The sequence below is a fragment of the Planococcus citri genome, chromosome 5 (genome assembly GCF_950023065.1).
Source record: "Planococcus citri chromosome 5, ihPlaCitr1.1, whole genome shotgun sequence".
NCBI lineage: Eukaryota > Metazoa > Arthropoda > Insecta > Hemiptera > Pseudococcidae > Planococcus > Planococcus citri.
Window position 1 is genome coordinate 43,766,881 of NC_088681.1, and position 24,940 is coordinate 43,791,820.

Here is a 24,940-nt window from a genome sequence, read left to right on the forward strand (position 1 = left end):
TTTGCTGCAAATGCAAATTCCTGGCAGTAAATTTGCTGACGAAAAATGATAATGTTTGAAAAATTTTCGCAAAAAAGCGAGACTTTTGGGTAATTTTTGAAAAAAAAATCGAAAGTTGGGAGCAATTTTGTTGGAAAACGAGAATTTTTGTTTAAAAAAAAAGACTTGGACAATTTTTTCGCAATTTATTATTCACATGGAAGTGAGTAAAAAAAATCCTTTGAATTTTTAAAATTTTCAAACATTCGCCAAATGAACTTGAGCAACTAAAATTTTGGTCAAGAGGGCTTTAGGATATGCTCTTTGGACCTCTTTTTTAGTTTCGTTCAAATCGAACTGTGCCAGTTCAAAAGGTTCACCTGCAAGAATGTATCACTGTTAAAAATAATCTGAAAAATTTGAGATTATCTGCATTCTGCACCCAAGAACTAATCGAGAACTAAAATCAAAATCAAAAAAAATTTTCCAAAGACTAATTCACCAGTATCGACGTGAAACATTTTTCTAAAATGCTCAAAAATTCATCTAAAAACAACAAATTAACTTGAAATTTTCCGGATTTTGATTGGTGCTGAGGGGAAGGGGGGAGGTTCGTTCCGTTCACGGTTCAAGCCTCAGTTTCTGCACATTCAAGTTTGTACTTCATCAAAATGAACAGTGAAAATTGATTCGAGTCTGTGTTTCTAGACCATCTCATAAAATACGAGTATGAGTTGGATATATCGTATCAGCAACAGACGCCATCGCGATGATACAACCTTTCGAATTGATTGCGACGTCGACGCGACGTGAGTCTGCGATGCACACGATGGATTATAGGTATGGTATATGCGAAGAAGGAAGAACCACATTTGAGAATGGAGAACGAAACCAAAATGACGATGGATGCAGCGTGTGAGAAACGTGTAGGAAGAGGTGTATTGTTATATGTCATCTTGGCCAGATTCGTGGTAAAATTTATCGCGTTTATGTAGTACCCAGTACATATATCAAAGTCCGGCAGGAGTTTCGATGTCGTTGCGTGTTCGTGAGTTTCTCTACGTAGCATATTATACATACTAAGACAGAGTATTGTATAAATGAATGAATGATACGAGCGATTTCGACGCCCACGACAAAAGCTTGGTTGCGTTAGTTTTTCTCTTTTCAGCAAGCACAAACCAACAGTACCAACATACGAGTATTTACGATATACGAGTTTATAAGGCAGACAGTTTGAAGCAACGAGATGATGACAGCTTACTATGACACATTCGTCACCTTACAGGGTCTCAAAAGATACTTGAAGATTTGTCAATGTTCAAAATCATTGGATTTTTTGCACCTACCTCCTTCTTCCTCCTCATCACCATGAAATGTTGTAAGAGATCTACCGAGGGCTTCGCTCAAAATTTTCAATTTTTTTTCTGGAAATAAAGCAGCTCACATTGAACAAAAGTATGAAAGATGACATGAGGCTTAGAACTGAAGGGTCAATTTTATCAACTACAATAAAATTCAAACTGTCATTATTTCAGCCTCTCGAGCACTTATCCATTATTTTTCTTCAAAATAGAACATTCATTTCATTTTGAATTTTTGAAATACCCTCCCTCCTCAATTTTATGGTCAAGTACTCGTTCAAATTCTGAATTTTTTCTTCAGTTATTTGCCCTTGCGATTTGACTGAGATAGACAACACATTCATTTAATATTTTTTTTTTCATCATGAGAAACTCCAAACTTTGGCGTTCACTTATTGGACACCCAGTACGTAACCTACAACGTAATAGCCAATCTCTCCGCCAGAATCCAGCAATGTTACCGGGTTACACGCGTTCAACTTCAACCTAATAATTAATCTACTTGTATTTAAATTCGAACACCACGTGTAAAAAATACACGCGTACATCATGAAAATCGTGTGAAATAAATAACGTTTTGCTCTCTCTGGAAGTTTTCATTCACTATGTTAGTTGTTTTGTTTTGCCCGTCGTCGGTGCGTAGGTTTTAATGGGTAATTGACGAAAATGCAAGCTAATGACCTCCATTCGGCCTTTATCACGTTCCGAAGTAAAATTCTCCTCCCGAAGTGATTTCATTTCGCAATTTCCAAACAGTATCCACTATCCAAGTACATAGCACCAACGTTTCTAGTCACAGATGGGTATAAAAGTGTAGCTATTTTGATAGAGTTGCGACTCATCGCGAATTGGACAGGAGGCACAAGCCGATCGTCGATCGTCCAACAAATTCCTCATTCAACTCATCCATCCATCTCCCCCACCCATGGTCCGTTACCTTCATCGTAGTAAATTTGGGTCGACTGGCTGCGCCGCCGCGCTCTTATTCCAGAGCCATTAAATGCCGTTATACATGAAGTGAATCCTTTCCATTTCATTCGTATAATACGTTTTATTCGCGGCGATATCCATGCCTGGATAATGAATCCGCCTTTACACGTTACTCGAGATGTCTCCCAATAGTACGAAGAATTCGCGTACAAAAAAAAAGGCCACAACGACGTCGCTTGTAACAAAACTGTGGAATCGATTTATGGTTTGAATAATACATAGGGATGATAGGAGAGGAAGGCTGGGAATACATAATATAAATTACATTCGAAATGGATATTTTTTTTAATTTATTCATCCAGTTATAATAAAATTGTCTTGCTGAACGTGATTGGCACATTATTCGATCCAATAACCCTTTAAAAAATAACCTACCCCCTCGACTCAAATAAAAATTCAACCATTCAAATTTGTTTTAAATGGAGACGGAGGGAATAAGTAAATAAATCTGAAAATCGATTTTTATTCGCGACCCCTCTCCCCTTTATCTAAATCGATTGCTATTTTTACATGTTTACAAGCTGAAAATCTCAATTTTTTGCGAAAAAATTGACTTAAAATTTTTCTTACTTTCAAAAGTCAACCTCCAAAATCGATTACGACCATTTTTTGGGGGGGGGGGCAATTCGAAAACTCCTGCAAAAATTGATGTTTCACCAGTAATTTCAAAACGCCCGGGAAGACGCTGTAATCAATTTCGGCAGCTAAACATTTAATTTGTCGTAAGTTCGACATTTTCAGGGCTCGCACCTACTCAATTTTTTCCTAGACAATTTTTGGAAAAAAGTAAAACTTCTTGAAACTTTTTGTAAAAAACCGTGAATTTTTAACAATTTTTGGTAAAAAGCAAGACCAGGCATGAAATCCACTATTTAATTTTTTTTAGTGACTTTAGTGACTGAAAAAAGGCAAAAAAGTGACCAAAAATTTGAGAAAAAGTCACCAAAATTTTTAGAAATGTGAGCAAAGTATATTATTATGTTAGTTGGGGAACCCGCATAAGGATCTAATGCATCCCCCCTCGCTAATTCTCCGAGACAACTTTTCTCTTAAAGAGAGAGTCCTAAGAAACATCTCTAGCCCTTGTCCTCAAAAAAAAAAGTGGCCTTACTAACAAAATGGCGGCCACTTTGCGTTCCAACATGGGACTTGCACAAAATTTTCTAAACCGTACAAAGGTAGTTCGAAAGAACAGGCAAAAATTTCACCTATCAAAATTTTCATGTGCTGAAGTGCCTTTTTCGATTTTTGGTGAATTTTTGAAAATCAAATTTAGGCCAAAAATGAGGGGAAAAACAAAATGTTACCAAATTGACCAAAAAAACTGCAATTTGGGATATACCCTATTTTTGACACGCCACATCGATTGGAAACTGTTTCAACCCGTTTCGAGTAGTTCTGGAGCCTCGAGCAGATTTTTAAAACCAGAAATTCTCACAAAATTTCATCAAATGAAGTTGGAAAGCCGAAATTTATTCTGCAAACTAATTTCAATACGCTAAGAAGTCGACTGCAGGTGGATTTCAAGTCGTTTTGGAGCCTCCTGCGACTTTTAAAAATTACGGGAGCCTCCAGTAGATTTTTGAAACTTGGGAAATTTCATCAAAAATGGTGATGGAAAACCAAAATTTATTGCTACGAAATCGACTGCTGCCTCCAGCGACTTTTTGAAAGATTGTATGAATTTTTTTTTGGAAAATTGAAATTTCCAAAAAGTAGCTGGAAGCTTCAAACCAATTTGAAACCACCATGCAGTGGACTTTATATCGTGTTGAAATTAGTTTGCGAAGTAAATTTCAGCTTGATAACTACATTGATAAAATGTTGTGGGAATTTCAAGTTTCCAAAATCTGGTGACTCCAGCAATTTCCAAAAAGTCGCTGGAGGCTCCAAAACGACTAGAAATTTAACTGCAGTCGACTTCGTAGCGTATTAGTTCGCAGAATGAATTTCGGCTTTCCATCTCCATTTGACAAAATTTTGGGTATTTTCGAGTTTCAAAAATCTGCTGGAGGCTCCAGAACTGCTCAAAACTGGTTGAAACAGTTTCCAATCGATTTGGCGTGTCGAAAATAGAGTATATCCCAAATTTCAGCGTTCTTGGTCAATTCGGTAAGATTTTGATTTTTCCCCTCATTTTTGGCCTGAATTTGATTTTCAAAAATTCACCAAAAATCGAAAAAGGCACTTCAGCACTTGAAATTCTGACACGCGATGAATTTTTGCCTGATCTTTCAATCTACCTTTGTACGCTTTAGAAAATATCGGCTCTATCCAATCACATCGTCTCACATTTTCAATATGTTGAACAGACGTTGATTTTTAATTTTTTTCAAAGTGATGATTCCAAAGGATTTTCATAAAAAATGTTGATCATTTCCTAAAATTTTGCACTTTTATTTTTTTACACAACAAATCTTTTGAATGGCCATTTTTGACGAAATGGAGACAAAAGTGACTTGCAAGTGAAATAGTGACTGAGTCACTTTTTAAGTGACCGAATTTCATGCCTGCAAAACTGACAATTTTTGGCAAAAAGCAAGGATGACAATTTTTAGCCAAAACAAACATTTTTGGCAATTACATGGCAAACAAATAGTGCTTTTTCGCGATCTTTGTTGAAAAAGGAAGATTTTTTTTGGTAAATTTTTTGGTTGAAAAGTCAGACTTTTGGCTTTTTGTTAGTGGAAAAGGTGGGACTTTGAGTAACTTCCAGAAAAAAAAAATTATTACTTTTTAGAATAAGATGAAAAATCACTGATGACTCTGGAATGCTCCAAAAGTAATCTAAACTGGTTCACTTTACTCCTCCACTGCTAAGATGAGAAATTCCATGCACCACAGGTTCGTTTCTCTTCATTTCTCCAATAATTAACTCTCAGTTTTTTTTTCAAAAATAAATTTTTGGAAATAAAAAATTTAATTTCTCATGCTAAAAAATCAATTTAGATTGAATTCTCATACCTTCGGCTCAAAACATCACTTTTTTTTAAAGAAAAGGGATTTTTCAAACTTCCTTTTTTTGTAGGGTCATTAGCAGTTTTCCGCGAAAATTAATTTTTAGCAAACAAAATTTGAATATTTTTTTTTTTCAAATACATGAAATTTGATTTTTGAAAAAAAAAGAGTTGTAGAGAATAACATTTTACGATTGAAACCAGTGATTAATATTTCTGGTTGGAGGGGAGAGAGGATTGTAACCGTTTATTTATTCTCATACCACCGACAAAAAAAAACATGTTCATTGTTCATACTTCATCAATAAAAATATATTGACCAAGTGCCAGAAATAGAAATTTTCTTCAGAATCGATGGAAATAGTCTTACGCAAACAAACTTCCCTGTAATTTTCCTATGACAGATCATCTAAAAACACTCGTGGTTAAATTACACCCCCCCCCCTACCTTTCAAAAAATGTGCACAAATATCATAAGGATACATCCAAAAAGGTGTGGAAATGGGAAAATCACAATATGAAATCATTCAAATTAAAGCGATCAGCCTGAAAATGAAAAAAAATCATCCCCTTCCTCCCAATCACAAATTCAGACAATCTTGCAGTGTTGCCATTTCATGCGCGTTGAAAATGTGTTTAATAATACCCTAATATTCTGAGGAAAAAAACACGATTGTTTTACTCAAAACGTACATTTTTATGCTATTTTGGTCATTTATCATGAAAAAAAGTTGTAAACCATTAGGGCGGGGGGGGGGCTAAACGACAGTCTTCTTAGTTTTCATTCTTTCAATGAAAAATTGAAGGAAAACAAAACAAAAAATCGGTATGGAATACTTGAAAGTTGAAACTGAAAAATTAAAAAAAAATTTCTAATTTTCAATGAAATGAGTATAACCGAAAATGAGATGAATGTTAAAATACCTCTCCTTCCTTCATTCAACCACCGAGTATCAAAACAAAAGATACTTACCTACAAAAAACGAAAATCTTTTTCAATTAAAATATTTATGAATTGAAACAAAAAAGTATCCGATTTCCAGGAAAATTGATGCTTATCTACAACTTGAATTAGTTGATCATTTCCTTGAGAAAAAAAATTATTTTTGAATGAAAACATTTTCACTTCAATGTACTCGTATGCATATTAGATCATTCCTTTTCCTTGCATAAGCCCCTAGCTAGCAAATTTTGATAACTTCGGCCTTCGAGACCCGCCTCTAACGCTGGTGATAAGATAAAACCCGTCTTATTTGGCGTGTACACGCACCTCCATCGTATACGTAATCGTACTGCCTCGGCAAACACAACATAGCACATACTACCATACTCATACTCTCTACCACCACGTAGCCCCCGTTCATCGACCTAATCACGCTTATCAATCGCGTAAAAAAATAACCGCACGCTACACCTATATTTATAATTCTATCGAATTCATCGCAGGTACTAAAAAGGAGGAACCCGTTATAAGCATCGCATCGTGCCAACAGCGACGTGAACGTAAATATTCTCCCCAAGTTCATCAAACCGTTTGATAATTGACGATGTACATAGGAACTATACGTAAACGTAAAGAGAGTCATCGACGAGAGAATGAAAGAATAAAATGTATCCGAACAAGACGTTTAAAGACCATAAAGCTAGTACTCTTCAATTTCGATGCTTATCTTCGCGGTGTATTTGTGGAGAAAAAATTATTCATTGGTGTAGTCGAGATTATTCATCAGGGTTCGTTAATTATCGAAAGTTCTGCATCTCCTTTCGTTTCGTGAATTCTTATCGTATCGTTTGGAATACGCTGAGTAATACGTATGGCTTTGGATCACGTGTTGGTAATAAAAATATTTTCAGGATTGGTCGTCGTCATCGGTGCTCTTGTCGCACACTCAACCACATATCGAATTCCATTTTTTTTTTTCTAAATAAGATAATTACGTCACATTTATGTCAACGAACATATCGATAATATCGGTTTTCATATGAAATTCTAATTATTCATCAATTCCGTTCGTATAAACTTGGAATACTCATACCATAACGTGTCGTGTCCGTATCGAATACACCAATGGTGCCATAAATACGAATATCGTACGATTACATTCCAATTTCATCATTCTTCGACGCGAATAATATTTCCAGGAACGAATACACCATTACTAGAGCTAGCTGAAACGACAATTCGTATTAATCGGCTCATAATGCATCTTGAAACACATGAGTGATAATGGAATACTCGATGTTGTAGAGCTAACATCACACAGCTCAGGCTACGGGTATTCAAACACCATCGATGATTATTACGTTCATGTCGCAGATTCCGTCGTAGACATCTGTCCGGTCATCAATATCGATCAACTTGAGCGATGCATCAAGATTTGAGCCATTCCGGTGATTATTTTGATACAGAGTACGAATCGAACTGAGGTATTCGATATTCGGTGATAGAAACACAGCACAGCAGTGACGATTCGAGTCAGCTCAAACGGAACCTTATTTAGACTCGAGAATATACATATTTAGTAAGAAACAAGATGTTATCAGGTTGAAATATAGATAAATTACGATAATTCATATCGAACATAACACTCACCTCGTTAAAAGCCATTTTCTGTGTCGACAGTCGTACGACCTGAAGGGTCTCCCAGCAACACCGAAACTCGAACCAAGTCGCGAAACTAATTTATCATAAGCGATCACATCGAATCACAGGGATACTTAGTATACGATTATTTACAAATAAAATCATAATCGAAGACGAAAATTGGCGAAATTTTGATGTTATTCAGGTAACAACGCTTAATTAAAGGGGAAAAACATTCCTCAGGTGGGATGTTGAAACGACGTAAACAAAACAACTTTACCGTAGAAACAAGTCCGTTCAGCGATTCGCGATTTAAACTATTGAAATATTATACACCATTTGATACCGAATTACAATAATTATAACACAATTTACGCGATTTATGAATGAAAATCTTCATTTTTTCGTGAAGATAATCACCAAAATGACGAAAGTCGAAAACAACACAAAACAACGTCAAACGGTAAACATTTCGTAAAGTGTGGTGGCAGCACTGTATTCGCGTTGGGTAGGTAACGGTACCGTACCTGCTTATTTTTTTGCTTACAGTTTGCGGCGTTGATTTTATTTTTATTTTTTATTTTTATTCGTTTACTGTTTATTTGAAATTTTGAATCCGAATTTAATTTGATTTAATTTCAAAATTTGAAGATTTCAATTTTATAATTTGTTTTTTGTATTTTAATTTCTTTTTTAACTTATCTATAAGAGTGTAGGCCGTAGGGAAGTTAATTTAATTTATGATGAGGAATTGGGGAAAGTCTGAGAAGTGAGAGTGAGAGAAGAGAGAAGAGTTCTGAAGGATGAGGATGATTTAATAAAGTTTTTCTTACGAAACACTGTGAAAGTCTGAGACTGAAACAGACAGAAACCAAAATAGAATAGTATGTAATGTACTATGTATCCATAAATAATCGAGCGTAACCATTATTAATCAATCACAATACCTATTAAGTATGATGTTTGAAAAATGATGAATTTGACACATGAAGATGGTCTTCAAGCTACAAAAATTTTAAGAATTGACAGCTATATAATTGAAGAAGTAAAAAGATCGAAAACTGGATTAGAAAGATTGTCTCCAGCAAATAACTCAAAAAATGAAGCAAAAATATGACACAACAAGAAAAAATGATGAAAGAACGAAACACTTAGGACAAGAAATTGCATACAAAACAAATAAAGAGAATTAAATGACAAACATAATAAATGAAACAAGATCTCTGCAAATCAAAAATGACGGAGTAATTGGATCAAAAAATCAAACTGTTGTAACTCCGATGAATATTAAATATTGTTGATTGAAAATTTAAATATTGAAAACAAATTACTTGATATGGCGCTTTGCAGAGTAGGACTTGCAAAACTTCGGCACTTTGGTTTTCCTTTTTCTAAGAGATAGTCTACTGAATTAATTTGAATGAATGCGGGTTTATCAATTTTGATAAATAAATTGGGGGGGGGGAGAAAATACAAGAATTTGGACCGAATGGAAAAACACAATGAAAAGAATACTCCGTAATAGTGAAATAATTATTCTTGAAGCTCGTAGGTACAAATCAAAACTCCAAGTTCATTAACCCTGGAAAGTTGAATTTGTGATGGAAAATCATCGAACCAGATGTAAACTCTGCCAGTCTAATGAATATAAGTCAAAATTGCGGAATTTATATCAATTTTATAAAAAGGGAGCAAAAAATGCAGAGATAAGTAGGCAATGAATTTAAAAATAAATTACCTACCTATTGAGTTAGAATAACATCCTGGATGTTGAGAGAAAATGCAACAAACCAAGCTAGACTGTTCCCGATACGTTTCTTTTTTTGTTCTTTTTTATGACTAAATAAGACTTGATAAATAATAATAAATATGAATACAATTGAAAAACAATACTTCTATAGAAACAATGACGCATTGAAATAAGCAAATAATCATGAACATGCAAATTTTCGTTTAATTCATCTGAAAATGAACTCAATTATTTTTTAATTATCACAACGATTAATGGAACTATACATATGTAATGCAAATAAAATAGGATAAAATCGAATAAATTAACGCAGCCTTTTTCCATCGTTTATGCATTATTAAGTGTTATTTTCCACAAAAATACACATCTTCTATAATATATAACATTCGTCATTTTCTTTTTGTAATTTTTTCTGTTTAAAATTTGTTTAATTATCGAAGTTGAATTATAAAAAAAAATACACCCTCTAGACATCGAAAAAATTTCAAAATTACGGTAAATCTGCCTATTTAGGTCACTGTTAACAAAAGGAATTACGTAAAAGCTGTTATAATGTGTATAATAAGAACAAGGAACCGACTGGTACTAGAGAGTAAAAAAACCAACATAAAATTACTTTCCCATAACCGCATCAGGCCGTTCATTTGAACGTAACAAGTGAAAATTCTCGTAATTAAATTTTAACAAAAATATTTCTATTTCAATTAATTACCAAGGTACCTAGGTACCTACTTTTTTCGCTCGTATAATTAATAAACCATATCGGTTAAATTACTTTTAGGTATAGGCATGTTATTCCATCGAGTTATAAATACCTACTCGTATTTTGTTTAAAATTTAGCTTTGGGCTTTTCAATGAAATTGGGTGCTTGGTAGACATATTTTCTATTTCATTTCACTGGGTTGTTTATCAAACCGCTATTTAAATATTTCGATTTCGATTCATACCGCAGCTATTAAATACATGCAAAACACGACAGAAAAATGTAGTTGACTACAGGTAAAAATACAGGCACTATAAAGATTAAACAACCGATACCATTTTTGTGATTTAACTTAATCGTACAATTTACTCGTTCGTTTGGCCACTATTATAATACACTTGACACGATAATAGTTCTATCTTAAGAGTACCTTTACCTATACACAAAGTTTTTCCCTAACACAAATTACCTACTTTGGTTTATATCGCGAGAAAAAATCTAACCCAAAAAATATCTAATAGAAAATGACCAGGTATTTGGCATCATTAACTACAAACCTTTTCCGTCCACCTTCATTCTTCTTATACGATTTTATTTTATTTTTTTGAAACAATAAACCCTTATTAAGACTAACCTCGAGGTCCTGGTTTTTCAGACACCCACCAATGTGAATTTCTTCGTTGCTGTTCGGTAGTTTCCGTCGACTTTAGACCAATAGGACGTCACGAGGGAAAATAGGCATTCATTGAAAAATGAAAATTCTCCCGCTTATGTTAATCGTAATGTAAAGGTTACAAATTGTCGTAGCAGTTATCACCGATCAAATGATTGCGGTTGAAGCGAAGAGGAAATTGTCGACAGGTTAGTGAATATTTCTATCTTAATTTAAATATTTTTATTAGAATGAATTGGTAGGATTTTTTTTCACCTATGACATAATCTAAAAAGTAGATACAGGTATCATTAGTTGCATTTATTGGGACATCCAGTCAATTTACTTATCAATTTTGAATGTTTTTTTCTTAATATTTTTTTTTGTTTTATTTTTTTTAAATTGCAGTCAGTTCAGTTTTATTGTAATTTTTAACGCAGAAGCTAAGAAATAGTTTTTGCATCAATTTCTTGTCAATGAAAATTATGTTCACTGAATAAAAACAATAAGTACCTACTACCTACTTAATAAAAATTTTAGCCGAAAAATATATTTGTAGGTACCTACCTAATCCTGAAAAATTACCTACTCTTCAATTTTTTAATTCATCAAAAGTATAAATACGTATTTTAAACGTTATAAAGGCATTAACATTTTTAAATTTCCTTTTAAAACAAAATTTCATTTGCCGTTTTGTTATTAAAATTGTCAGCTTTCAATTCTTTAATTTTGAGTTGTTTGAATTTGTTTTAGCATTTTTGGATCTTTCAATTATTATAAATCCATAAAATTTAAAAAAAAATTGTTTTTCAACTCCAAACTTGGAAAAAAATCAACTTCATAAGGACAATAAAAACAATAACTAAACATTTTCAAATTTTTCAACGAGATACAAAATTTCATTTTCAATTTTACTGGATTATGGTACTTACTCAATTTTTTATCCACCAGTTTTCAAATTTTAAAAAATTTCGAGCTGATGGAAGAACATTTTTCAATTCTTGAATAATTTTTAATTCATTTCGCTCTTAAAAAATCATTTCAAAATCCTTATGAAAATTTTAATTTTTCAATTTTGAAGAACTTCAAATCTTTTAAATTTTGAATTTAGTTTTTTCTGGTTTTTGAAGAAGGGCCTTTTGACATCGCTTCATCTGGATTGAAATTAAATCATTTGAACGAGTCTAGGAGGGAAGAGGAAGTTCATTTCTGACACCTATAAAGTATTTTATCTTCTCCAGATACTCACATTCAAAAAAACGTCACCCACACAATGATCTAGTAAAACCGGAAGATAAAAGATCATCTCAACGAAGCACAAAAAATCTCAAAATCGTACCCATCCAATTTATGTCGAATTTACTGGAAATTCCTCCGTCTACAAATCCAAATTCACTCAGACCATCTACAACCGATCGCCATCATCGCAGTGGTTGCAAAACAGGCAAAAGAGGACTACAAAAATTACAGCAATTAAAGATACTCGTCGAGAAAGCCATACAAGTAAGTACATTTGTAAAAACAATCAACCCCTTCCCTCTACACCTCACCTCTCCTTCGCCTGATTTCCCTCGAACATTAAAAAATTTACTTTTCAACGTCTTTCAACAACGAGTAAGTAGGTAATTTAAAGAGAAAAAAAAGAAAATTAAAAAAAAAATCTCGGCACGTAAGTATAAGTATTTTCCGTTTAACAACCGCATTGGTTTCCCTCATTCGCCTCCTTCGCCATCCTTTACAATTGAGCCGACACGAATTCATCAACATTTTTTCCCCTTGATAGGATGTGACTAACGACTAATCAGCCAAACTTTCAAGGTTAATAAAATCCCAATTGATTTAACCCATTGACCTATTAAAAAAGCAGGCGGCTGGTTTCCAGATTGAGGAAAAAAATACACGATGTAATCGCGTTCGTAGACTGTAGGTTGGGTGCTTCGACCCCTATCGCTTTCTCTTTATTCATTGGTTGGTTGTAAATCAACTTTATATGCCTCTCAGTCACGTGTAGGGTTTTCATACTGCGAGAAAAAACAGGCACAAGTTGGAGGGAAACAGGCAGGGAGAAGAGGGTGTATTCACATGGTAACACGATTATAAAGCTTCGAATTCTACTTTTTGTTTCTTTTCCCGACTGGGTCGTCTTTTTTTTCGGTACCTACGTAAAGAATCACAGAACATTCACCGTTTTGGGACCATTCACGTGCGTTAAGAATGCGTTAAAATTAAGAGGATGGATTGAGAAATTGGAAGCGAGAATAAGAGAAGGTAAAATTTCACTTTTTTAAAATGAAAATACGTCTAGGCTACTATTCTAATTCTAAGTTTCCGGTAAAATGTATATTGTTTTCAAGCAGAAGATCTTCGAAGTGAACGATCGCTTTCACGTGATCTAAGCCCAGTTCCAATAGAAGGTTTGCAAGAGGTACTGAAAAATGATTCGGCTGTTTCGGACGATCTCCAGATATCCAGACTGTTGAGAGATTACTGTGTCGATTTCATATGGACGATGAAAAATGAACCTATTAAATGGAAAAAGTTGAGCGCCAAAACGATCGTTAGTCGATTCCCTAGAGCTGATTTTACCACAAAGGTGAGTGCACAACTGAGCCTTACCTACCTACCCATCACCATCAGTATCATAATAAATGTCTGCAAATTCTGTAATTGAAATTCAATCATTTTTGGTATAAATATAGGCTGGTTTGTGTAGCAGTCTACAACAATCCCATTGGTACCACGAGACGAACATATCCCAAGTACAATTTCCTCGATGTTTCAATATCTCCAACGAAGAAGAACTGGAGACTTTCGTAGATAATTTCAGACTTACCGCTTGCATCAGTCTGGTGAAATTTATACAAGAGGTTACTACTCAAGATAAATCTATTTTTGATCCCGAGGGAACGGTGAGTTATGCACTCAAGTTGACAGGTACCTACCTAATCTGCACCAATAATGAAGACTTTCTAGTAATCGAATACTTGTAACTTATATTGTGTCGGTCTTTCATTAGATACCCCTGGCTTCGATTGAGTTTGCTATTCAACGTTGCAAACAATACATCTCGAGTCAATTACACGAAGATATCGATCAAACGGATCAAGAAAAGATATGGGATCATCAGTGGGATCAATTTTTGACCGAGTATTATTCTGTGGCTCACGAAGGAGCAGTTTTTCTCGTCAGTGACGACGACAATGAAGATTATGTAAAGGTGATTCATTTATATTCTATTGTCACATTATTTACCCATGGTTGCAAAAAAAGCATTGCCCACTCCCTTATCACTTCTTAGTCGAATTGATGTGGAATGACCCTGGAATAAGTTTTTCAGAAATTCTCCTTTTCTGAATCTGAATTCCTAAATAAGTATACTTTTTCGAGAAACGTACTACCCCCTCCCTCCCTTCCTCCCTTTGAAAATTGTTCGCCCACTTTTAGGTAGATGCGTTCTTTCTGTTTCTTTTCTTATCCATTTTTTATTTTTTCAATTTTGGATTTTTGAAACGAAATGTTTTTTTAGTACATATCTAATAAGTACAAATTATGTGCAATTGATGGAAATTCGTTCTCCAAGTTAATACAGACAATTGAAGCCTTCAGCAAGTGTTGATCATCTTTCATGAATTTTCTAGACCCTAAGGCACCAAATGAGAAAATCCGAGACAAATATTCAATTTCTGCATTAGCCCTGCGAAGTTGAACAAAACCAAAAAATTAAATAGGTAGGTAGGTAATAGGATTTTCTTATGTGTAATGTTGGTGTTAAACACTTAAACTCGCTTCAAATAATCCTAATTTCAAAAAAAAAAAAAAACAAAAAAAAAACGTTTTTACAAGGGAACCTCTTGAGGTGTCACACTCCGATTTGAACAGGACCGCGATTTTTGGAAAGAGCGCAGTCTAAAACCCACAAAACCAAATTTTCAGCTGCCCAAGTTCATTTTTCGATTTTTGGCGAATTTTTGAAAATTCAAAATTGACTGTTTTAGGCAATTTTTTTTAAAAGTACGTACTTGATCAGTAAAAATGGTCAAAATAAGTCCCAAAACCAATATTAATTCCCCAAATCCAAATTTCAGCCATTCTGGAGCCTCCAGCGCTATTTTTCAATTTCTACAGAATTTTCAATTTGCTCCAGAAGGCGTGAATATGAAGTTGGGCAGCAAAAAATCGACTTGTATATTACACTCAACCTGTTTAACGAGTTCATTCACATTTGAGTTGATTTTGAGAGTGACACCTCAAAAGTGGCTTTTTGACCAACTTTTTTCAAAATTAAGAAATCAAAAGTTTCCCGTTTGTGTGGAAATTTTCGAAATTCACGCGAATCGCTGTATTTTGTCCAAAATTAACCCCCCCCAATCCAAATTTCACAATTTCCAGTCATTCTGGAGCCTCCAGCGCGATTTTTAAATTTCTCCAGAATTTTGGATTTGCTCCAGAAGGCGTGAATAAGCAGTTGGGCAGCTAAAAATCGAGTTGTGTATTGTACTCGACCTGTTTAACGAGTTTATCCACATTTGAGCCGATTTTGGGAGAGACACCTCAAGAGTGGTTTTTTGAGGTGTTACACTCACTCCATAAGGGCTGGAAATGGTAGAAATTGCGCGAAGAAATACAGTGATTCGCACAAATTTCAACAATTTCATCACAAACGGGAAACTTTTGATTTTTTGGATTTTTTAATTTTGAAAAAAGCTACTTACAAGGGAGCTACCCAAGGTCTGACACGCGGATCGAAAAAATTTTTTCACAGGCGGATAGAGCATCAAAAAATATGTTATGAGCCAAAATTTTAGCTGCTGAAGTTGACAGGGGGAGAAACTACGGGGGTTTGAATATCGAAAAATCACAAAAATAAGCAAAAATATGCTGAAAAAAGTATAAAAATTGAAATCATTCAGCACCCTGTTCGCTTCAGCAGCTAATTTTTTGGCCACGATCTACCATCGATATATGACGACTTATGGCGGACAAGTCGCCGCGATCTGCGTGTCAGACCTTGGGGGTGAATTTTCCCCCACCCCCTAATTTTGGGCGAAACTTTCGAAAGAAAATCTGGGGCATGTGATATATCAAATTGTATGTTTTTGGTGACGCCGAATACGAATATGACGTCAGATTTTTGATTGGACCCCATCCACGGCCCCCAGCACCTCCCCAAAAGGGGGTAAAAGTTTGAAAAAGTGTTTTGTTCGTGCGACACATGAAATAGTATGTTTTCTGTGACGCTGAATACGAATATGACGTCAGATTTTTGATTGGACCCATCCACGGCCCCCAGCACCTCCCCAAAGGGGATAAAGTGCCTCTTAAACAAGTAAAAATATCATCCCTCGGGTAGCACAAGCGAATCAAGGCGGCTTGTCCACCCTTGGACATCATATATCGACGACGATGGTTCATGGTAAAAAAAAAAATAGCTGCAAAGCAAATAGGGTGGCGAGTTATTTTGATTTTCCATTTTTTAAATTCTTTTTAATAAGTGAAAAATTTATCCTCAAGGTGTTACACACGGATCGCAGCAACTTGTCCAATCAAAAATCTGACGCTATATTCGTATTCAGCGTCACAAAAAACATACTACTTCATGTGTCGCACGATCAAAACACTTTTTCGAACTTTTATCCCCTTTGGGGAGGTGCTGGGGGCCGTGGATGGGGTCCAATCAAAAATCTGACGTCATATTCGTATTCAGCGTCACCAAAAACATACAATTTGATATATCACATGCCCCAGATTTTCTTTCGAAAGTTTCGCCCAAAATTAGGGGGTGGGGGAAAATTCACCCCCAAGGTCTGACACGCCGATCGCGGCGACTTGTCCGCCATAAGTCGTCATATATCGATGGTAGATCGTGGCCAAAAAATTAGCTGCTGAAGCGAACAGGGTGCCGAATGATTTCAATTTTTATACTTTTTTCAGCATATTTTTGCGTATTTTTGTGATTTTTCGATATTCAAACCCCCGTGGTTTCTCCCCCTGTCAACTTCAGCAGCTAAAATTTTGGCTCATAACATATTTTTTGATGCTCTATCCGCCTGTGAAAAAATTTTTTCGATCCGCGTGTCAGACCTTGGGTAGCTCCCTTGTTAGTCAAAAAGCCACTTTTGAGGTGTCACTCTCAAAATCGGCTCAAATGTGGATAAACTCGTTAAACAGGTCGAGTGCAATACACAACTCGATTTTTAGCTGCCCAACTTCATACTCACGCCTTCTGGAGCAAATTCAAAATTCTGGAGAAATTGAAAAATCACGCTGGAGGCTCCATAATCACTGGAAATTGTGAAGCGGGGCCGACTGTATATAGGTAAATAAATTGAGAAAGTAAGTAAATCAGAAAAAAAAACCAGAAAGAATGAAGAAAATTAATATGGACATTTGAAAAAATTGAAAACAAAAATAAAAAGTAAGGTAAAAGTCATGAAACATAGAACGAAAAGTAATGGAAAACAAATGCATAAGGAATAAAAGAAAAGAAACAAATTAATGAATTAAACAAAATCTAAATTGAAACCTCATCAATAGGGCTAGGATTTTTAAGCGCTATCAAACACGTTTTAAGCGCTATAAAAAAGCAATAAAAATGTAAGAAAAAAGCAAAAACAAGCGCTATCAAATCCTACCATGTTACGTATCAAAATGAAGGTTTTTTCAAACCAAGCAAGATACCTCCTTTAAATATATGTACAACTTGAACCAAAATGAACTAAAAGATGAAAAGGAGAAAAAAAGGAAAAAAACTGAAACTAAAAATTTAATAAAAAATAAAATAAAATAAAAATAGAAAAATGAAAACTGAATCTGTTATTTTTTAGTTTTTCTTCCCTTGTTTTTTTGAACTCATCTTTTTTTAACAACTATTTTTTTTTTCAAAAATGTGCAAAAAGTTGATAAATTTTTGTATTTTTGGAACTTATTTCTTCATTTTACCAATTTTTTACCGAAAAAAAGCGCTAACGACGAAAAAAAGCCCCAAAAAAGCAAAATTTCCGCCTTTTTTGCCCAAAATAAGCATTTTAAAGCATTTACACCCAAAAAAAGCAAAAAAAAGCACTATCAACTTTCACCATTCGCCTCAGAATGGAATGAAACGCAAAGAAAATATATTTATGCCATATAGGGTGTTGCTACAAAAAAAAAGCATTATCATAAAAATCCTAGCCCTACTCATCAATCTTGAAAAAACTGAATGAAAACGGAAAGAAATCAGATCAAATTAAAATCAAAACCAGGAAATAATTGTAAGAAAAGAAAATGTAAAAACAAACACGTAGTTAACTTTTTATAAACAAACTCAATCGATAAAAAACAAAAAAAGAAACGAAGGAAATTGAAATATTTGAAAATTAAAATGAAAGCTGAGAAAAAAATGCCCCCCCCCCTTCAAAAAAATGTATTTGAAGAGAGATAAAATAAATATGGTTTAAAAGGAATAAAAATGAATTCATGATGAATAAATGAAAAAATGAGCAAAAAATAAAACAATAAAAAATGATAACAAAAAAGTTATGGGAATTTGATAAATCCAATAAAAAATGAGATGTATGAAAAAGGAATGAAGAAGAATAAATGTTAAAAATTGATGAATAAAAACAAGAAAAAATGGTGATGATGATGAATGTAAAAACAATTGGAGAAAAAAATTGAAAGATATCAAAACAAAAAAAAACTAAAATTGAATGAAAAACTGACATCAAGAAAAAGTGCGAAAATAAAACTGAAGACAAAAAATTGAAAGTAAAACATTAAAAAAAAGAAAAAATTATAATAATTGTTGTAGGAAATTACAAATCACTCGAGCAAAACGAATAATAATCTCTGATTACTTGAATAACGTTGATACTTCAAAATAAAAAAACATTTTAAACACGAGAATAAAATTCTCAAACTCGAAAAATAGAGAATTAAATCTTTATTTACTTATAGCGGTCATTGACCAAAAATATGGTTCAACGAACTCGAACGTACATAAAGAAAACAGTTACAAAAGCTCTGATAACTTTACAACTTGAAGTAATAAATTGTAATAACGCGTCGAACAAATATTCAAAACGAAAACGGAATTTTTTAGACTCGAGAAAAATAAATAGCCAACAGTTTCAATTAGAGGATAAAATCCCGGCACATGGCCAACAATTTTTTATACTTGTGAAAACGGATCTTCAGAATTTAAAACTCTTAAAAAAAATTTAAAAAAACGTAATAGTTACGGTTATCGATTTATGCAGTTTTTCCAACACCCCCCCACAAAAATATTTTACAAGCATGGATATCAGAACGAGCGAACTAAAAATAAAGTATACTGATAACGAATATCAACACCGACAAATAAATATAAACAATTTTTGTAAAATAATTTTGCTTAAACAGAAAAATAAACACGAAAATATAAACGAATATACCGAAGTTTTTCTTAAACGTAATACGTAATAATTAATTAAATAGATTACCCTACGCCACACCAAAACGTACATCTCCGATTACGGTAAGTAATTATCAAATTTCGAATCATCTCTAACAACAACGATCCTAGAACCCATACCTTTTTTCAAACCAGATACAGAATTTATACGAGACGGAAAATCTGAGGGAGAAACCGAACTTGACACAGAATTTTCACCAGATGAATAAAGAGATGGAGAAATCGAACCTTCAAAACCAATCAATGCAATATCAACAAAGACATCGTTATTAGACGCAATCGAATCCGAATCAACTTTAACACCGGAAAAATTCGCTAAAGCTAACGAGTCACTCATTAAATTATTACTTTTACGATCACGAGAAACAAACGAATTTAAAATATTAGAACCGTCAGAAAAATCAAATGGGTTTTCCAAAAATGCGTTACTACTTCGATTTTTAATTGTTTCAGGATTCGTCGAATCTACGAAATTATCAAACAAAGTCAACGCTGAAGCAGTCGTTGTAGGTTTTGGTCGAGGTCCCGATTGACCATTACCGTTTCCTGAATTTGAATTCTGAGGTCCAGATTGACCACTACCATTTCCTGAATTCGAAGAATTACCACCGCTATCACAAACAGTATCATTTCTACTAGCATTAGCTTCGTTTCCATATAGAGGACAATTTCGGCCAATGTGGCCAGGACCATTACAACGATAACATATTATCGGTCCGCGAGGAGACGTTGGATTACGATAATTTGGATTATTAAATTTACAATGCGATGTCGAGTGTCCAAAACGATTACAATTCTTGCATTGTACCTTACGAAAATCAATTTTTGAATTTTGATTAACCGAATTATCTGCTAACATAGCCGCACCTAGAGAGCTTGTACTGGGCTTAACAACGTTTTTCGAATTTTCATCGGTTTGATTACGGTCGTCGTAATCTTTAAGTAATGTAACTAGTAAGTTGGGGTCCGCAGGTTTTCCGATTAGTGCCGTTTTCGCTGAAACTATTATCGACTCGAATCGTTTTTTATCCCTGATGCCTGCTAAAAAATACGCATACTTCTCATCATCACCAAGGACAACTCCTGCAGCCTCCAACTTATTAGTTAACATCATTACTTCGTTGACATAGTCCTTGCAAGACTTGAACCGGTCCACGTCTACTTTGGCGAGGGCTGTCCGAGTCTCTACAATTACTACACCACCAACAACTTCATAACGATCGTCTAATTCTTTCAATAATTTTTTCGGACATTTTTCTTCCTTCAATAATTTATAAACCGAATTATCTAATCGCGAAATTATTAAATTAAAGGCTTTTGCCTTTTTTTTATCGGTAACCGTTTCAGGATTTTCAACGCAAATTAAAAGTTCTTTAGCACGAAGAGATGCAAAAATACGTTTTTTCCATATTGGATAATTTTCCCCTTTAAATAAAAAAACTGAATCGATATGATCACCTGACATAATTAATCTAACGTTACCGTTTTCTGACAAGTCACTATCGTAACTACTATTGGAATATTCACTCGATTTTTCTGACGTTTCGTCGCTATCGTCGCTTTCGAAAATTTCTTCTTCAAAATGTAGATCGTCGTTCATGATTCTCGCGTCAGAACTTGGCGCGCCGGTTTCGTATGTAGAATTTCTCGCAAAGTTGGTACCCGCGTTGATATCGTTCGTAAAATTTCTCGCGTTGATCGCGTCGTCGTCGCCGATTTCGTTCGTTGAATTACCCGCGTCGCCGCTTCTGTCGTCGCCTGCTACAATTGCCGCGTTCGACTCGTTTCTGTCGTCGCCTGCCGGTGCCGCGATTGACTCGATTGATTTACGTTTTAATTCTCGAGAAAGGCGTTTTCGTTCGTTTCTTTTACGATTTCTGGCTGTTCTTGCCGATTTTTGGTCAAAACCAGCGAACTCGCCTGAATTATTTTCTACGTTGAGGGAATCGTCTAAATTTTCATCCGATTCGTTATTGGAAGCCCCACCAACAAGAGCTTTCCACATCAAAAAGAAAAAGAGCCGTAGAATAAAAAACTAGCGCTCTGCTATCATGTTGTAGGAAATTACAAATCACTCGAGCAAAACGAATAATAATCTCTGATTACTTGAATAACGTTGATACTTCAAAATAAAAAAACATTTTAAACACGAGAATAAAATTCTCAAACTCGAAAAATAGAGAATTAAATCTTTATTTACTTATAGCGGTCATTGACCAAAAATATGGTTCAACGAACTCGAACGTACATAAAGAAAACAGTTACAAAAGCTCTGATAACTTTACAACTTGAAGTAATAAATTGTAATAACGCGTCGAACAAATATTCAAAACGAAAACGGAATTTTTTAGACTCGAGAAAAATAAATAGCCAACAGTTTCAATTAGAGGATAAAATCCCGGCGCATGGCCAACAATTTTTTATACTTGTGAAAACGGATCTTCAGAATTTAAAACTCTTAAAAAAAATTTAAAAAAACGTAATAGTTACGGTTATCGATTTATGCAGTTTTTCCAACAATAATAAATGTGAATTTAAACAAATAAAATTGAACGACATCAAAATAAAGAAAAACTGAAATTGAATCGAAAACTGAAACTAAAAATGGAAACCTTGAGATGAAGGATTTTTTACATTGGAGAAACCCATTGCTAGTTCATCAACAATTTTGAACTTTCAGGGGAAATATTTTCAACTTTTTTGAGGGGGAGGGTCGCGAGCCGGGGTTGGGGCTGCGGAGCAGCCCAGGGGGCGGACGCTCTAGTTATGAATTATGATAATTACCAGCAGGATTCTCAAAAATCTGGTTTTCGGACGTTTTTTAAATCTCTTTTGTAATTTACCAAAAATTAACAGGCAGTAATTTACCAAAAATTACCAGGCAGTAATTAACCAAAAATTACCAGTAATTTACTTACCGAATATTGCCAGTAATTTACCAGAAATTACCACTAATTCATCAAAAATTACCACCAAATTACAAAACTCTAATTTCATTAATAATTTCGAGATTTTTCACTGAAAATGAACTTAATATGGAACATATACTTAACCAAGTCTACTTCACATTCTTCTGTTGTCTTCTTAGGAAATCGAAGAAAACTGCCAAGATCTAGTTCAGCAGCTTGCCGAGCACTGGTCTCAGCTGCAATTGGATGGTACCAGCAACATATGGATCTTGAAACCCGCAGCCAAATCTAGAGGTCGAGGTATTTGCATAATGAAAAAACTAGAAGACATTTTAGCAAAATTGGGATCCATGCATACAAAAGATAATCGTTATGTGGCTCAAAAATACATAGGTTGGTGACCCAATCCATCATCTCTTTTCTCTCTTTTCAAATACTTAGGTATTGAAAAAAAAAAAAGATCGGTAATTTTAATATGTATATCAACTTGTATGACTTTCTTTTTCTCTCATCATTTAGAAAGACCTTTGTTGATCTACGATACGAAATTCGACATAAGGCAATGGTTCCTGGTAACATGCGCTTTCCCATTGACCGTTTGGATGTACAAGTAAGAGGTCTAATTTCTTGCTTCTGAAGTTCTTAATTAATTTTATTGGTCAATGTTTAATTATTTTCAACAGGGAAAGCTATTTGAGATTCTGTTCCCAATTATTTTCTCTTATAAATACTCACGAATCGGTGCACCTTTCCAATAACGCAGTTCAGTGCAAATACACCAACGCCAAACGAGACCAAAATTTACCAGATGAGAATATGTGGGATTGTTACACCTTCAAAACCTACTTAAGGTAATGCTAGAGCTCCCTTTCCCCTCAAATAGGCTTTAGCTACATTTCATTCAATTTCCTCACAGATCAAAAGGTAAACCAGAAATCTGGGAGACGACAATATACCCAGGAATGTGCCAAAACATCATTGGTACCCTGTTAGCCAGTCAGGACACCATGGATCATAGAAGGAACTGTTTCGAGCTATTTGGAGCCGACTTCATGTTAACTGATAACTGCCAACCGTGGTTAATTGAGATCAATTCTGGTCCTAGCATGTCACCCAGTACCAGTATCACTGCTCGAATGTGTGCTCAAGTCATGGATGACGTAATCAAAGGTAAACGATTAGATTCTCAGAATATTACCCAATTTGAACGAACTTCCTCTAATTCATTATTTCACCTCTAAACCAGTTGTCATTGACAGGAAACTAGACAAAAATGCAGACACAGGTATGTTCGAACTGGTCTACAAACAAATCATACCACCTCCTCAACCTTACATGGGTCAGAACCTCGTAGTAAGAGGCATAAAAATAGAATCTGCCAATAAACCCAAGCCCGACAAAAAGAAGATCTCGAATCCGATCAGAGAAAAATCATCAAACGCTACGAATCGTCTGGAAAAATACTCTGGAAAATTCATCCTAGTCAGGAATCGTATCAGAGAAAAATCGCATTGTTTTGATCTCACCAAATACACCAACGTCAAAGTTAAACCTCAAACCAAGGTGGTCAAAAGTGGAAACTCTATAAATAAAAAGAAACATCTAGAGTGGCAGAAAGGTTTGTGGAAGAATAATAAAGAAAATACCTTCGTGAGTACCAGCAGCCCTGCTAAACAGTTACCATTTGTTAACGATATGTTCAAAATTAAACCATCTTCTCCAGTTACCAAAAGCAAAGTTAATCCAGTTCTTCCCAAGATTGTGACCGAAAATCATTTATAGCGATTTGAAGAGTTTTTTTTTTTTTTTGGTTTATTTCTACATATTTTACCTATTTTATTTTTTCGACTACCGTGTACATTGATTGCGGTGTTTTTAGATTAATAAAGTAAGTACTATTGTTAATGTTGACTTGTGGATTATTTTTGAAGTAGGCCGGGGGGGGGTCCGTGAAGTTTTTAATGCTACAGAACTACCAAAGAGTAACTTAAATACACACATTCGAGCGCTCAACGACGTTTCCTTCATGGTAATTTTTAGTGATTTAAATGCTCTTTATAGTTTTTACGAAAAAGTAGGATGTTTGCAATTTTGGAAAAAGAGAAAGACTTTTTGGCAATTTTGATAGAAAACTGATTTTTTTTGTAATTTTGACACTAAAACAAAAATCACCGATTTTTGCGACAGAAAAGCAACACTTTCTGGAAATTTGAATCAAAGAAAAACTAGTTTATTTCAGTAATTTTGGCAAAACAAGACAATTTTCATGGTTGTGGTCAAAAAAATTGATTTTTTTTGGTTATTTTCATAAGATAAACTGATTTTTGCCGCAAGTCTGACAAAAAAAATTGCTAGAAATGAAGCAACACTTTCTGCAAATTTTCTCCAAAAAAACAGTCACTTCTGAAATTTTCATTAAAAAAACAGGAATTTTTTTTGGCAATTTTGATTTAAAAAAAACTGGTTTTATTTGACAACTCACAGAACATGGGTCTTTTCTGGCAGTTTTGTCATTTTTTAGAAAAAGTAGGATTTTTTGCAATTTTGGCAAACAAACGATATTTTTCTCGTAATTTGGATAAAATAGGTAGGTAGTATGTAGGTACTTCATTTTTTTTTT

At 34.4% G+C, this 24,940-nt stretch overlaps 2 protein-coding genes across 3 annotated transcripts in view; one reads left to right on the forward strand and one right to left on the reverse strand.

The window, feature by feature from the left end:
• The window catches only part of GckIII (Germinal centre kinase III), an 89,641-nt gene extending 81,323 nt beyond the window's left edge, over positions 1-8,318 (reverse strand). Inside the window, exon 1 of the mRNA XM_065368766.1 lies at positions 7,884-8,318. Within this exon, the coding sequence (XP_065224838.1) occupies positions 7,884-7,898 (15 nt within the window). The 5' untranslated portion in view covers positions 7,899-8,318. The remainder of the gene's footprint in view (positions 1-7,883) is intronic.
• Positions 8,319-11,096: 2,778 nt separating this feature from the next.
• LOC135848771 (tubulin glycylase 3A-like) lies at positions 11,097-24,225 on the forward strand. Of its 2 annotated transcripts, none has more exons than XM_065368762.1 (11): positions 11,097-11,189; positions 12,222-12,483; positions 13,149-13,248; positions 13,338-13,573; positions 13,680-13,889; positions 13,997-14,197; positions 22,500-22,713; positions 22,840-22,930; positions 23,004-23,171; positions 23,237-23,490; positions 23,567-24,225. In XM_065368762.1, the coding sequence occupies exons 2-11, from the start codon at positions 12,331-12,333 to the stop codon at positions 24,100-24,102; spliced, it is 2,163 nt and encodes a 720-aa protein (XP_065224834.1). In that variant the 5' UTR covers positions 11,097-11,189; positions 12,222-12,330; the 3' UTR covers positions 24,103-24,225. The 2 variants fall into 2 exon arrangements, with proteins under 2 accessions (XP_065224834.1, XP_065224835.1); XM_065368763.1 differs by having other exon boundaries at positions 23,580-23,716.
• The last annotated feature ends 715 nt before the right edge of the window (positions 24,226-24,940 follow it).